At 41.0% G+C, this 16,681-nt stretch overlaps 1 protein-coding gene across 4 annotated transcripts in view; it reads left to right on the top strand.

Annotated features, from left to right (window-relative positions):
- ZCCHC2 (zinc finger CCHC-type containing 2) overlaps positions 1–16,681 on the top strand; it is an 81,086-nt gene that overhangs the window by 38,112 nt on the left and 26,293 nt on the right. For all 4 annotated transcript variants that reach the window (XM_039523257.1, XM_039523256.1, XM_039523254.1 and 1 more), the window contains exons 7-11: positions 1,635–1,718; positions 4,487–4,544; positions 9,745–9,880; positions 11,640–11,704; positions 13,464–13,558. In XM_039523257.1, coding sequence (XP_039379191.1) covers positions 1,635–1,718; positions 4,487–4,544; positions 9,745–9,880; positions 11,640–11,704; positions 13,464–13,558 — 438 coding nt within the window. The remainder of the gene's footprint in view (positions 1–1,634; positions 1,719–4,486; positions 4,545–9,744; positions 9,881–11,639; positions 11,705–13,463; positions 13,559–16,681) is intronic.

The following is a 16,681-nucleotide window of genomic DNA, read 5'->3' on the forward strand; positions in this document are numbered from 1 at the left end:
AAAGGTTAATGTTGTAGTTAAAGCAGTTGAGTGCTACTCTGAAGTGAATTCTCTCTCTTCCATAGTTCCTACGTTATGCTGGGGAAATTACGTAAACCAAAACTTCCTGGTGACAGTTTCTTTTTGGGGTGCCCTATTTCGGACACCCGTGCTTTGACTTGCAGAAGTGCTGATTATTTGCAACTGAAATCAGTAGGAGTTGTGCTTTGAACATCTGAAGTGCTATAATAAAATTAGTGGATACCTTTGACAACCTTGGCCTGAATCTCTGCCTTAGACCCTCACTCTATAGTTGGGTAACTGAATATCTTGCATCACAGGGCTGTTTTGAAGATAGACTAATGTTTGTGAAGCACTCTTATGTAACAACGGATAAACACCATAAAGTCCATGAGGAAATTTTAATAAATTTGCATTCAAGGCAAGTTTTGAAAGGTGTGCAGTAAATAAGGCTTAGGGCCATGCATAGAGGGTAAAGATATTGAATGGCTAACCATTCAGTGAGCAGTCATCCACACTGCCTGAGACACTAGCTCTCAGTCCTCATTCTCAGTGTCACAGCGACCATCTCCCAGCCGACTGGAGAAGCACCAGCAGCAAAAGGCCTACTCAGTCCCAGCCTGGATTGTGCTTTGGGGGTAAAGCATGCTCAATATTGACAGTGTTCAGGAAAATTGTGTTGCCACTTCCCATAAGCCTCTAATCCACATGTGCAAACTGTTTCCAAAGACTTACAGTTCAGCCAAATCTTCATGGATTTTCCTGGACAGGAAAAAACAATGATTCCAGAGCAAACGCTGTCAGATTTCCTGTTCCAAAGCATGAGAGTACTTTTTGTTTCTCAACAAAACAACTGTTAGAATTTTTTTAAAACTTTTTTTCCCCTATCTCCCTGTCCCCAAGAGCAGAGCGCAAAAAGGGCAACCTCAAGGCAGATACCTGATATAGAAAATTTTAGCTCACGTGGCTGGCTTGGCCGTTATAAGTAATTGCAAATTAGAGCTTGCAGTGGAAGGTATTACGCAAACTTAACTATAGTTAATGCCACATCACTTTCACCTATACTTGTGAAAGGATTAAGAAATAACTCTAAACTTGCAGAAATGCATTTGAACCCATTTCAAAGAGATTTTAAAGTAGTTTGTTTAACCATCTTCATACAGTCAAAGCTGCACCATAGTTTTAAAATGACACACTTATTCACTCCTTCTCTCAAAATAGCCAGCCCTGGAAGGGTTTGTTGTCCTGAGAGTATGTTACTGGTATAGTTCACGTTGATGTGTCATAGTTGGAATTTTAAGGTGTTAGAACTGCAAAGAAACACAACTTCTTAGTCATTTATAATGTGTGCTGAGTGCTTTTATTTGCATTTGGCACACCTGTGTAAAGTATGCTTTTGGTTTTCATGATATTTGCACATAACTTCACCTGCTATTCATCTAGCTAAAATTAAGATGGTATCTTTAAGTTGGTATAAAAGCCCCAAGTGTGTGTTCTCTCTCTCTCTCTCTCACACTTACTTTTCCCTTAACATAGCTTCTAGTTTTCTGTACCTCTTGCAGAAGCTAATTTTTTTTGCCCTGAGTTAGTTGCTGTAATTTCCTAGAAAACTACATAAAACTTATTCTCAACAGGTAACTTACAACCCTCTTTGAAGACAGCTAAGGCATCAGAACACTTCAAGGAGGACAGTTCAGAGGCTTCAAGTCAGGAGGAAGGTATTCATATATTCAAAGGTTCTATTTATGAGTAACATTTTTACCAGGCTGACAGTCACAGAAATGATGTATTTGACTGACTGACTTCTACCTCTTGTAAAGTGCTGAAGACTTTGGATGAAAGTTGCTATATACATTTTAATTTTTGTTACTGCACGCTTTCAGTAACTTGATACGGTTATTACATTTTGTGAATAGGAAGGCTTTGGAGGTGTGGTTGCTTTTTGAGTTGTTTGGAGAGGCTGGGGTGAGCAGCTAGGAAGAGTTGTGAGGGTTTGTTAGTACACAGACAAATATTTGTGACGTCCTCATGTGTCTATTTTTTTTATGACCTGGTTAATGTTGAGTGAGTTATTTCAGTTTTAGTTGATGCTTATTTATAAAACATCTTAAATATGAAGATCCTCTATCTGGAAATACCTCATTCCTCTATTTTTATCTCAAAGCTGCACTTCTGTAGCATTGTGACCAGTTACTAACAGTGACTCTAACCCTTCTGATCTGGGTAATGAACTCCAGATATGGGAGTTGGTACTTCTCAGATACCATGATAAGTTTTGATGGGATGTACTAGCCCAGTGGATAAGTAGTCTCATTTTGAAAAGAATGCCAAGCCAGTTTTGAATCACTTGCGCAGTATGCTAGTTTGACTTTTCGATTAGGCAAAGGAGGGCATGCGATGCCAAGGACTATTAAGCCATACTGTTTGCTAGTGCACAGTATTATCATTCCTATCCTCTTATGCAGACATGCAAGGTGGAGTGTGATGTACTTTTGGATGCAACTTTTCTGACTCTCTCTTTTCAAATAAAGAAATGTGAAAAAAGACAGCAGCAGCTTGGGCCGTCAGGCAGGAATGCTAAAGATACAAGAAGACTAAATTCCTGTTCAACTTCTGGTTTCATAAGAACTTGCAATAGGTTGCTTGCTCCTTCAGTAGAAATGTTACTATCTTTAATTTTAGCTATTTCACCATAGTACTGCAGTAATACAAAATAGCTATTTTTCAAAGTATCCATTCCTTTCACCAGTAAGCTATTTGGTCAGGTCCCTGTTAAGGAGACACATTATCCAGTGGATTCTCTGATTGTGATTGTGTTGCAATGCATTGGCAAAATGTGATTCTTAAAGTTCTGTACTGTAAAAGCCAGGATTGGTTGATTTGTGTCAAATTTTGTTCCCTTCAAGGCAGAGAGAATATCTTCTACCACTGGAAAACTATGCAATTCAGAAAAGCTTTTATCTGTTTTTGAAAGAAAATGTCACCCATTGCGCTGATCTATCTTAAAACACTAACCAAACTCTGGAATGCATTTGAAAATACCCCGCTACCTCAATATAACACGAATTTGGATATAACGCGGTAAAGCAGCGCTCCGTCGGGGGGCCGGGCTGCGCGTTCTGGCGGATCAAAGCAAGTTCGATATAACGCAGTTTCACCTATAACGCGGTAAGATTATTTGGCTCCCGAGGACAGCGTTATATCGAGGTAGAGGTGTAGTTCAAATTGTCATTTTTACATTGTCCTTAAATGAGAACTTTTTCCACTTTAAAATTTCAGATGCATTTGAATACATGCTTAATGCCATTAGTGTAAACTTTTGGTAATGCTCAAGGCCGGCTCCAGCTTTTTGCTGCCCCAAGCAGCGAAGAGAGGGGAAGGAAAAAAAAAAAAAAGCCGTGATCAGCAGCACTTTGGTGGCTGCTGTACCACGCCGCTTCATTTTTCGGCGGCAATTTGAGGCCGGTCCTTCTTTCCGAGAGGGACCGAGAGCTTGCTGCGCTGGTGCCTAGAGCCAGCCCTGGTAATGCTTTTAAACTTCGTACTTTCCAAATAATTCCAATTCTCACTCTGCCTTCAGTTTTTTCTAGTTGGATCTCTATTTTGATCTTGTTCTGAACTGCATCTTTAAGGGAGTTGAGGTAAATGATAGCAACTTTCAAAAGAAAAATAGAAAAACCCAGAAATGATAGCAAAGGAGACAAAGATGTTACTTAGAAGCCAAAGATCAGCAGCAATTGGACCGTAGAAATTTTACTTTTGGCAGTATAATAAATATACAGTACTTCAGAGAGGTAAAAAGACAAGGTCACTGCTCCAAGGACTTGTGGTTAAAAATAATCATTTTTCTACATATACATGCTATTACTTGTAAGGTTTACTTAAATTGCAACTAATCTCAGGTTCTAAATGCAGGAACTTACTCATTAAGCAGCTGATAACTTACCAGTACCGTATTAACCTTCTGGGGCAATATCCAGGAGTTGGAGAAAGGAAACAATTTCCATTTTTCCTTTTGATTTGACTGATTTTTTTTTCCCCTCCCCCCTGTCCCATTGAGCTACATCTGGCAACCTCTAATGACACAACCAGGGCACCTATGGTTAGTCTGTTGGTGAAAAATAATTCCAGTTGCTTATGAAATGTACACTTCTCTCCCTGTGCTTTTTGGTATTTTTGTGACTTTTCTGGGAAACTGAAAGGTCCCCAGTCCTAACCTTCTGATCCATGTCAACTGACCCCTGCTTCCATGCATTGTTTGACTTGAGTGGCCGTCTGTGCAAGTGTAAGGGGTCCATTCATGTTGGACCAGATTGTAAGACTGGGATCTGTATCTATAGTAGCACTGGTCTTTTTCCTGTCACTACCAAAACGTTGCGTGAAATATAGTCAAACCTTTACTGAATGGGTTATTTTCCTGGATTGACTTATAATAGAAACAATTATTACTATTGGCATTGCTGATTTGTGTTCTTTTTTCCTCCAGATGTAATGCAGCACACATCAGTCCATAAAAAACATAATGGGAAAAGTCCTGTTGCCAAGTAGGTATTAAGGTTTGCAAAATGAGCATGTCTACTTTAAAGTCAAACTTAAATAAATCCATGTTTATTAGTTGCTTGAAACTTTAGGGACTTGCAAGTTTCCTTTTGGATCAAGGCTTTTTCAAACTGTCATAATATTAAGACAACTTAATATACCTTAAAACTTTTAAAGAAGAAAGCAGTTCAGTTGGAAGACATCCCTGGATATTCTTCCTAAAACGTGTTTTAAAAAAATGTACGTTAGGCAACTACATCAGGTAACTCATACATTCCTTTTCCAAAGGTAATCCATGTTCCTGGGTATTAAGACTTGGGAATGAGATTTGAAAGATGACTAGCTGGCTCCAAAGAATTTTGGGACTCTCTTACGAAAAATGGCATTCTTATTCAGGGAGCATACAGAAGATCATAACCACAAACTAGCTTTTCTTTTTCTCCAAGGTTAGGTCCTTGCCCAGTAGGGGCCAAGTCTTTTACCAGTAAAGGTTCACAACTTTTCTGGCATAAATCAGATATTAAATACTTACTTAGTTGGTGTATAAGACTCCACACATCACCATCCCCGGTTTTCAGTAATTCCTCATATTGTTGAATCATCCCTCTTGTGTAGCTTTTCAAATTTTTCCTGGGGGGGGGGGGAAGTATAGTTATGATCTCCTACAATAGTCCAACTAAAACATTGAAATCTTAACTTCTGTTTATGGCCCATTGTAAATTTAAACACTTTTTTACAAACCCAGTCTAAAAAAATCTTAGACATGCTTTCCATGTATATTTTAGTCCTTGAATTATTAATAAAGAATGCTAACAATAAGCCTATCCAGAAATTTTGTGGAAGGTATTTACTCAGGAATGACCATACTGGGTCAGACTAATGGTCCATCTAGCCCAGTATTCTGTCATCTGATAGTGACCAATGCCAGGTACTTCAGAGGGAATGAACAAGTTAGGACAATTGAGTGATCCGTCCCCTGTTGTTGAGTCCCAGCTTCAAGCAGGTTTAGGGATACCTGGAGCATGGGGTTGTATCATAGACCATCTTGGCTAATATGGAGCTATCCTCCATGAACTCTAATTTTTTTTGGACAGTTACATTTTTTTCATTGTGTAAAGTAGTACTTGTATGAGGAGATATACCTATCTCGTAGAGCTGGAAGGGACCCTGAAAGGTCATCAAGTCCAGCCCCCTGCCTTCACTAGCAGGACCAAGTACTGATTTTTGCCCCAGATTCCTAAGTGGCCCCCTAAAGGATTGAACTCTCAACTCTGGGTTTAGCAGGCCAATGCTCAAACCACTGAGCTATCCCTCCCCCCTTCCTTATGTTGGTTTTAAACCTGCTGCCTATAAATTTCATTGTGACTTCTTCTTCTTGTGTTATGTAAAGGGGTAAATAACACTTCCTTATGCACTTTCCCCACACCATTCATGATTTTATAGACCCCATCATATCCCTCCTTAATCATCTCTTTTCCAAGCTTAGCAGTCTCTCTCTTTTTAATGTCTCCTTATATGGAAGCTGTTCCATACCCCTAATAATTTTTTTGCCATTCTCTGTATTTTTCCAATTCTAATATATTTTTGGTATGTGACTGATACCTATATATTTTGTGTCGTGTACTATTGTTTATCCTCATTACATCAAGTTTCCATGGTATATAGTCTACCAATATCCTTGTTTAATGCCTGGCACTCTGGTTCATCCATCTTAGTATCTAGACTTACAGCATTTATATATAATGGTCTTTTTACAGCAGCTTAGCTTTCCCAGAAAATCTGTATGTGAGGTGCCTTATAGCCTGCCACTTTGTTCTTCATTTCTATATATAAATTTTATTGTATCTTGGCCATACCAAAAAAAAACCCAAAACCAGAAACTGCAAAATATCTAGCATAAGTATCAATATGTATCTTAAATTCTGTGGCTCCTGGCACAGAGTAAGAAGAGAAGCTGATTTTCCATTTTACTTACTTACATACATACATACATACATACATACATCTATCATCATGCTCCATCTAAATTTCCCTCTCTTACTCTGGAAACTATAACTTGTTCTATGCCACACCTTGTCTGTAGACCTAATTGATTAGGACTAAACTAAACCTATTGGATACATAAGATGAGGGTTCTGTTAACTTAAAAAAACAAAACCAAACAAAAAAGCACTTTGCTTAACCCAGTTGCTGGGATGGTATAGGGGTTCAGGTAGTAGCAATCTGAAACTTGAAGTGCCCCATCCGCAAGTTGATGGAAAAGAAACTTTCTCTTCTCTCCCACCTTGAATCTGCTGGTTTCTGTAAAATGGGGGAAAGGTCTTAACTTCTCCTTCCTTGCAGCAGCCAAGCAGATAAGACAGGGACAGAAGTAATCTTGCTATTCTAAAATCTCTTCCCGCCTCCCCCCCCCAAGTTGTCTCCCCTCCTGTGGATAACTTCAGTCTTTCTCTTCATGTGTTCAAATATGAATGGCGTCTCCTAGGTGAAGTAAATTTTTGTAGGTCAGTTCTTACATACTCATCCATATGAATCTGGTGTAAATCTTGGGTCAGGAAAATTATATCTCTGGAATAGTGGTGGTACACTGTAGAGAAGCTTATATAGTACCTTCTGCACATTCTGGCTTAAGTTCTACAATCACTCTTTCTTAGAAAAAGCGCAAATTGGTTTAAAGAGAAGGTTAGGAATCTGAAGTGAAGACTCAAAATAGTCTTAAAACTTACTTGATGTATTTGGAAAAGCAGCAAGGGTTACACTGAAAACAGTCCCTATCCTTAACCCTTTATCAGCTGACTCTCTTTAGCAGAAGCTTCCAAAGTACGCCTGTACACATTAGTTGTGGACCTTTCCTTGTGTCTATTTCAAGACTCTTGAAGACTGAGTTGTGATCGAGGTTTACTCGAACTATTTCCTGAGGATTCATTGAAACATTTAACTCACTTTAAAGCCTCTCCTTTAATATCTTCCAGAGGTGCTTGGTAATGAGCAACTGAAGCTCTCTAGTATCCCTATCGCCTTGGAATGCACTGGAGTGACACCATCCCAAGAATGGAATAAAGTGTTTTGTATTGCAGTGCTTTCCTGAAGCGGGCAAGAACAATTAATTTTAAAATATATTTAAAAGCAAAATGTCATATACATTTATTACCAATATTTTGCTATAAGACACATTATTATTTTTCTTTTTGTTCTCAGTCAAGAGTGGGGCACATCTGTTGATGACAGATGAAGGGTGGATTATAGGTCCATGTGGCCTGGTGACCCCCATCAGAAATCTTGTTCCAAGAGCCCATGTTGACCAATATGTCTATACTTAGTTACAAATCAATCAGACTGGCTATTGCCACATGTGGTTTGATTGGAAAGCATTGAGGCCCAAAGTAAATGCCAAACATTAGTTTAGATTTCTCAACACTCTTCAAAAGTGGCTAGTGTGAGGACAGAGAATATGCAGCCAAAGGAATAGTTTTAAATTCTGCTTTGTGGTTGTAGAAATGAGCACAAAAGTGGTTTGTAGATGGTCCTACACGGCTTTTTCTAACTTTCTTGTATATTTTAAAAATAACGGTATGTAGTCACTTTTTCAATGTTTTTGAAGTTCAGAGGAGAAGGAAAACAAGTTGTTTTTTTTGTTTGTTTTTAAATCTAAATCTGGAAAACTGCTGTTTAACCACTTGCCCTTTTTAAGTGTGAAAAAAGGCAATGAATCATGAAACATTTCCATGAGCTATTAGGATTTGTGAGGTTGTATATATCCTAAATTTTGTCAACATAAGGGCTTGTCTATACAGTGTGATAATACAGCAAATTAGGGTTCTTTAGAAATCACACTCTCTAATAGAACACATTTATACTCCTGAGGGCATTCTGCGCACAATATTTTAAAATTCTGCAAATTTTATTTGTCAAATAAATGTGAAGGCACCATCATGGCATCGGGGAGCATAGGCCACTGGCTACACAGAGGTGGGAGATCATTGTGCAGCTCCTTTTTCCCCCTCCCCTCGGACATGGACTCAGCAGTGAAGCTGCACCCAACCCTGACACAGCACAAGGACCGGGTCTGCCCCAGAAACACCCAAGGGCCCTTCTCCTTCATGTGGGCAGGCAAGCTCAGCAATGCAGGATCCAAGTGTGGGGGGATCCCAGTGTGGGTTGAAAGGGTTCTGTGTGTGGGTGGCTCATTGGGGGATCCAGGTGCGGGGAGGGATCTGGATGCACAGGATCTTGTTGCGGGGGTTCTGGGTGCAATGGTAATGAGACTCTGCGGGGCGGGGTCCATGTGAAGGTGTTTGGGGCTCAGCAGGGTGGGCTCTGGGTGTGGGGGGGATAGAGCTCTGTGGGGGGGATCTAGATGCTGGGAATGTGGGGCTCAGCTGGGTGGGGCTCAGTGGGGTGGGGATCTGGGTGCAGGTGGCTCGTGGGGGTGGTACAATGCAGGGGGAGTGGGGGCTCATCAGGGGAGTTTTGAGTCTTTGGGGGTGGTTGGCAGGAAAGTGAGTATGTGGGGGTCTGGATGCATGGGGGTTGGGCTGATGAGGGAGCAGCTCCCTGTACAGGGGTCCCTCCCCCTGTAGCTGAGGAGTGATGGGTACAGGATGTGGAGTGGGGGACTGGGGAGTTTGCAAAGCTTCTTGCAGCTGGGGGAGAAATCCAGGGGTGGGTCTTACCCAGCCCTGGATGCTGTGCAGGGGAAGAGGAAGTCCTGTCCTCCCCAGCCCAGCCAGGAATAGCAGGTGAGCCTGGCGCAGGGTCTTCTCCAGTCCTGCCTCCTGCCCCACAGTCATTTACCTCGGGCACACAGAACATACTGCTGGGAAAGGTCGCGTGACTGCTTTTGTGACTTCCCTGTTGGTCATTTTTCTGTGGGGAAGCAAAGAAATCTGCAGGGGACATAAATTTTGCACATGTGCAGTGATGCAGAATTCCCCCAGTAGTAACATTACCCCACATGTACACACACCTTAAGTATCCCTAGTATATAATTGCCTGTTAAGTAAAGTAAATTTAAGGTTGATCTAGCTTAGAGCCATTTTTGTGTGTTTACACACACACACACAATAAACATGTTCCACCTAGAGATCTATTGAGAGATTTAAATTTTTCTGAAAACACCTGTCTTCCCAATATGTTACAAAATTGGGAATGCTGTTATGGAAATCTCAGAAGTTTTTTATACTTGTGTAATGTGTTTTTCACCAGCACTGGCAGTACAAAATGTTCTTCACTGGATGGCCTTAACATAAAACACTCTGAACAGAATGGGGTAGTGGATTGGAGAAGAAAAAACTGCACTGTTCAACAGCATCCAGAGCACTGTACAAACTTACTTGATCAGGTGAGTGACTTTCATTTAGTTCATAATGGTAGGTGAGGATATTACCCAGAGCTCACCATTAAATTTTACTTCAAGGCTAGTTATACACACTACAGCATTAATTCTTGAAACTGTTTAAGTTCAGCTGATCCATAATGTCCTAATGAGAGAGCTCTGAACAGAAAGGTCAATATTCAGTTCCACTCAATTTCCTACAGGGAACACCTTATTTTAATGAGTTCTCACTGGATACAGTTCAAAGCTTGAAGATTATTTTATACCTAACTGCAAACAGCAGGATAGAGTAACCTGTTTGGTACTGTTTAAATGTCTCAACTGAGGGCACTTAGCACTTTGTTCGTATCCATTGTATCACACCTGCATTGTATAGGCAACTAAAATGCTATTATCTTTTTGCTGAAAGACAATTGTAGTGACATTTATTTGTGGCTAGCCAGTGTCCATCCCCTTGATATTACAGTGCAATTCTCCAGTAACTGTCAAACAAGAGTAACTGTTACAGAAGTGGAAGAACTAAATTGGTAGATAGTTACACATACTGTACTTAAAATTTTCATGAGTCATCTGCCTCGTTTCTGAAAAAAAAATTGTATATAGTAACTAATACTTACTATGGTATATCTCAATAAATGGAATTACATTTATTTTTCGTCCAACATACAGAGTTGGGTATTGACAAATATAGCAATATTGTAAGCCGAAGAACAGCTTTGTGGGTCTTGCAAAATACACAGTGAACTAATGTTTCCTTCAAAGTAATTCTATAAATCTTGCAATCTGCTAACTTTTTCTACTTCTTGACTTAATAGTATATAAGCATGAGACTGTAAATATTAAATACTATACTAGAGCAGGTTAAACACTACCTACTATTTTAAGGGGAAGGATGAATACACCATAACTGCAGACTTACTCTGAATTGTCATAACTAATTTTCACTCATTCACCAAATTATAGAATCTTATTTACAGTTAAGGAGAGTGTAGCTTTCTTTTGGTTCATTGTACCAGTCTGGATAGATTGGGGGTAGTAATTGGGAGAAGCATCCTGTGAGAGCATAGATGCCATATTCCTCTCTGACGTACCTATGGCTGGTACCCAACAACCCAGACTGGGGAAAACTGAAGGTTGTTTCTAAATATTGGTCTCCAGTATGAGTGGTGTGCATCCAAGTGATGGAGTAGAGTAACTTGCAGCATGTAGACACTCTTCTGAATAGCCAATAACGTCATTCACTCATGAAATTAGCTCCTCCTCTCAGCAGTGTCAATAGACATAAGAATTGTGAATAACTCTGGAGATCAAACTGGTTCTTTTCAATGAAGGAATTGTTAGGTGTTGCCAGTTGAAACTCTTCTAGTTTCACTCAACAGGAAAAGACCAACACTCAAATCAGCAATTTGGTTCATTCTTCCAAATATTTGCTGATACTAATAATCAACATTTTTTCACTGGCTAATACCATTCAGCCAAGGCAGACCACATGAACGTAATTCCTGGCAATTCTAAATTAAGAAAACATCATAAAATGCTTTGGGATTTCTAAAAACAAGCTTGTTACCATAATACTGTAGCACCTAGGAGCCTTAGCCATCAACTATAAATGGGGAAAGACTCTTGAGATTTCTACCTCTAAAGAACTCTTATTAAACTTTGTGGACTTCATACTTTTTGTCCAATACAAGATGTAAATGTACATTTTGCTTGGTTCTTGTGGAGTTCTTATTTTCTAACTACCATCATGGTATTTGCTCCCTAGCATGCAGGAGAGAAACGGGGCTTATCTTCAATAAGCAAGAAGAAAGGAAAGCCACAACTGGAAAAGTAAGTTTTAATTTCATATAACTAGTAACTAAGGACCTAAATATAATGCATGCAACCAGAAAATCCATGGTTAATCTAAGTGTTTTAGTTTCCATTAACATTGAGATTTGAAGATTTGTATCTTATTTCCAGCAATTTTTTTAAATTTGATTCCCTCTTTTGACTGACTGTTTTGACCTTCATTCTGTGCCTTCAAGATATAAGTTTTAAAATGGATTCTGTCAAATGTAGGCATGCAAGCTTACTTGTTTTTTTTTTAAATGATTGCCTTTTTGTAAGTGTAAATACAAGGATGAATTGGATGCTGTTCCTTTTTCATCCATTTGTTTCAGCCTGGAATTTCTGGATGATGATAGGCATGTTATGAGTCACATAAACATACAAATCCGTAACTCCTTGTTGTAGTTTGAAAAAAAGAATATAATGAATAATAGATCTGTAGAAAAGAAGCTAATTCTTCCATATGAAGAGAAGCTAACATATACAAACACTTTTGAGATCTGTCACAAAATTGCAACTTAGCCAAATGTTCAAGGGATGGAGGAAGGACAAAGCGTAATTCTATGTCTACACTACTACTTTAAATCAGTCGATGTTAGGTCGACTTACAGCCACCGCATTAATTACTGTGGTGGCTGATGTGCATACTACCCTCCTGTCAGTGATGTGTGTCCTTACCAGGAGCACTTCCATCAGCTGAAGAGGGGCAGTGTGGGGGACTGAGAGCCAGGGCTCTCAACTCCACACAGCTTCCCATCAGGAGCCCAGCTGCCTCCTGGGGCTTCTCAGCTGTGAGCCGGAGGCAGCTGCCAGGGGCTTCGTGCCTCTGGTGGAGAGATCCACACCCAGAGTGCGGTTGGCTGTTGTGCTCCTGGCAGGGAGCCAGGACCTCAGTGGGCAGCAGGGCTTTCAGCGGGGTGCCTGGGCAGCAGCCCAAGCCAAGAGCCTGTGTGGCAGCCTGGCTTCAAGTGGAGACCCAGCAGCAGCCACTGGAGCTGTGAAATTGGCAAGAATTACAGCCAACAGCGGATGTAAGGAACGCAGTGTCTACACTGCGTTGTCCTAACTGCATTGACATAAGCCTTGGCCTCTCGTCAAGGTGGCTTTATTATGTCGGCATAGCAAGGGAGTTACATCGGCGGAAGAAGCGTTTCAGTGTGTATACCTCCACTGTTTTGTTGACGAAAGCTGACTTCAACTATATCCTGAACAGATATAGGATTTCCTTTTTCTTAACGTGTGTGAAAGTTAGAGGCTGTAAAATTATCCAGGACACGTCATTAAAATGTTCCTCAATGTGACATTGCTTAGTGTACAGTAATTTGGTGAAGATGGATGTCTTTAAATTAGCCACCATTTCAGCTGTTTCTGTAAGCTAGTAGCCCATCAGTATATGTATAACTGGTTTAAGTTTTTTTCACAAATTGAAATCATATGCCATTTTGTAAGACAACCTGGTATGTGCCTCTGCTATATTTCTGTTATGTACCTGAAGAAACTTCAGTGCTAACTCCAACTTCCCATCCATTTTCTCATTTATCTTTACTAAATATACAGAATAACATGGGTTGCAATTTTGACCTGTGATATATCCCAAAATTGACTTCTGTAGGGTACTGTTTTCACTGATAAGCACATTTGAGGTCACAAGTAAATATTCCAGTGCAAATAAAAGTAATATTATATACCTTTTGTAGTACACTTGGTTATCTTTGCCAAAACTACCTTCCAAAAATATTCTTTCATTCTGCCTACATAGGGATAAAATAAAGAAAACTGACAGCAGATTGAGCAATAGGATTAATGGAGTTAGAGTTGCAGCAACACAGCACATCCGTGCAGGGGCAGTAAAAGGTAAGACATTCCCTTCAGGAAAAAGATTCTTATTAACTATAATAAAATAGTACATTATACTAAGGAAATCTGTTAAAGCTGCCATATCTTTTAATCTAGTCCTATTTTTTTGCACAATTACTACATGCATGTTTAAGAGTGCCCAGTGTCCAGATCCTCTGCTAGTGATTGCAATAGTTAGGAATTTATTTAATTTAATATTGAAGGGCAATTCCAGTATGTATCTTTTTTACTGTTATCTAAAACTCAGTAACTGTTTCCCTCTCCTCTTGTGCCCCTCTGCATCGAACACTTTCCCCTTATCTCCTTATTTGTTTTGGACAAAAACCTGTTTACTTTTATCTCCCATGTCAGCACAACTATTGATACCATATTTGTTAGCTTGTTCTCTTTTGCTGGCTTCCCCACCTCCTTCTGTTAGCATCAAAGGAAAAGTATTGTAGGGTAGGCATAAGTGGCTGCTTAAAACACAAGCAGTAGAGTGAAATGAGAATTTCTGAATCAGCACAAAACAGCAATTTATTATGGTTTATTTATATATACGTTGAGAGGAAGGAGTCCTAAGTGCTGCTGTCCCAACAACCTTTGTCTGGCTAGCATAATGATCAGTAAGATTGAGGGTAGTGCCGTTTGAGGAAGTAAAGAGTAAAAGTGGAGAAAGGAATGAAACTTTTACTAGTGCTAACCTGCTCATCGTGTAGCAGCAGAAAGAAAAGCAGTAAAAAATATCCATCAAATCATACATTTGCTTTAAGGAAGATTGGTTTATGTCTAAATAGTTCAGATGTCTTATTTCCTAGTGTATTGTCAATATTTGAATATTTTAACAAAACTGAAGAACTGCAGAAATACCAACTTTTCACTTCAAATGGGAAAAGTGTGAAGTCTTGTATGAAATGCTTCTACTCTATACTTCAATATAATTGAACCAGTAGAGGAGCTGAAACCAAATGTTGAGCACTTCAAGAATTAAAGTACATAGTAATTGAACATTATCAGAGGGAAGAGGGCATTTTATCCCATATAAATAGTAGCTCAAACAGCAGATTACGTGAAGTACAGCTGAGGGAATTCTGCACCATTAAAAAATTTTGCACAATATTTTAAAATTCTGCAAATTGTATTTGCTAATAAATAAAGGCTCCAGCATGGCAGTGGGGAGCACAGGCCACTGGCTGCATAGAACTGGGAGATGACCTTGCATGTGCGCACACCTCCCTCTCTCCGGGATAGGGACCCGACTGAGGCTGCACCAAACCCTGTCGCACACAAGGGCCAGACCTTCCCCACTTCAGAAACACTCTGCGCCAGATGCACCAGGTGTGGGCGGGCAGGTAGGCAGAGCCCAGCAGGATCCAAATGTAGTGGGGCTTAGTGCGGAAAGGATCCAGGTGTGGGGTGAGAGGTTTCTATTTGGGGCAGTCTGGGTGTGGGCAGCTGAATGGGGGAATCTGGATACACGGGGGTTCGTTCTGGGGTTCCAGATGCAGGGACAATGGGACTCTGCAGGGGTGTCTAGGTATGGGGGGATGGGGCTCAGTAGGGGGGACCCAGTTCAGGAGGAGTGGGGCTTGGGGCTGGAGCTCCAGGTGTTGCTGGTTGGGATTCGGGGGGGCTCATCGAGGTGGTCCAGACGCAGGGTAGGTGGGGCTCATCAGAGTGAGGGTTCGATGGGCCTGCTTAATGGGAAAGCCCCAGATGCTGATGGTGCTGATGAGACACTGCATGCAGAGCTCCTCCCCCTTCAGATTTCCCCTATTCCCTTTTCTTCCCATCCCTCTCTCATGCCCTTATTCTACCCTCCTTTCTTCCCCCCTGCCACTTCTTCCTCCTCCCCCCCACCCAACCCCCCCAAGACTACACCCATGGGCATACCCAGGCCTGTTAAAGTAACAAGCCCCGATGTGGCTTCCCTTCACTTTGCCATCACTTTCTGCAGGGAAGCAAAGAAATCTGTAAGGGGACGTGTTTTCAGTGTGCATGCAGTGGTACAGAATTCACCCAGGAGCAAGTAAAATCAAGGAGGGGAAAAATGGGGAAGGGGGAGGTATACCCAGCAGTAGGAGGAAGTTCACATATGGGTCACATTCAGCTGTTCGACTCTGGTTATTCCAACCTCAGAAATGACTTTGAAAGTGAGTACAATGGTACTATATGATCATATGACCGTTGCAATAGTCAGCTCTTCTTTGAGTGCTGGTCCCTGTGTGTATTCCACACATGGGTATACATGCATGTCATCACCCAGCTCTGGGATTCGTAAGAAGCAGTTCTATTGGCCCACATATGCGCAGATGCCTTCCTTGTGCTCCAGACTTAGGGTGTAAGAGGCAGTGCAGGCCAATGCCTCTCCAGTTTCTTCTTACCAGTGCATGGCCAGAGTCGCAATCCAGTGTCCCCAGATTTCTCCAACTTCTTTTTTTTATAGTCTGTAAATAGCTTTTATATTAGTTAATATAGTTTGTTCTTCAAATGATGGTTCCTATGTGAATTCCACACATGGGATATGCATGTGCCCCCTGCACCTGGATGTAGTGCGTCTGTCTTGCCTGCATGTGTGTCACAGCTCTCCTCATGTGCCAAACCAAAGGCATAAAAGATGATGTAGGCTGACACCTTTCCAGTCTATAATTATGCATGCACAGGGTTCAAAAACTGTTTCCTGTCCTCATTCATTTCAGTGAGCAACGAACATCAATGCTGCCTCTATTGGCTGGGTGAAGCACATATTTCGGTTAAGTGCGTCATCTGTTGCTCTTTCACCCCAGAACTCATGAAAATTAGGAACTGAGACTCGGAAAATCTCATGGAGAAGACAATGAATCCCCAACCAGAGCTGTGCCAGGGATGACCTCCCCTCGTTCCCCTGCCAAGTACATCAGTCTCATAGAGCAGGCAGAGCCCCTCCAAGCACAAACTTGGGAGCCAGAGGCTAAGACTGTGAAGCCCAAGGAGAAGGTGTCAAAGAAGTGCTGGGAGCACTCTCATAAACATAAGGACAAGCCATCTTAATTTAAGACTGCCCCGAAGAGAGAGTGTCTTTTCCTGACCCACCAAAGTTGGGAGACCTGGTACACATAAATACCTCCTGGTGGTCCCATCCACTTCTACAGCCAATGGACT

Source organism: Mauremys reevesii, linkage group 2, assembly GCF_016161935.1.
Source record: "Mauremys reevesii isolate NIE-2019 linkage group 2, ASM1616193v1, whole genome shotgun sequence".
Lineage (NCBI taxonomy): Eukaryota > Metazoa > Chordata > Testudines > Geoemydidae > Mauremys > Mauremys reevesii.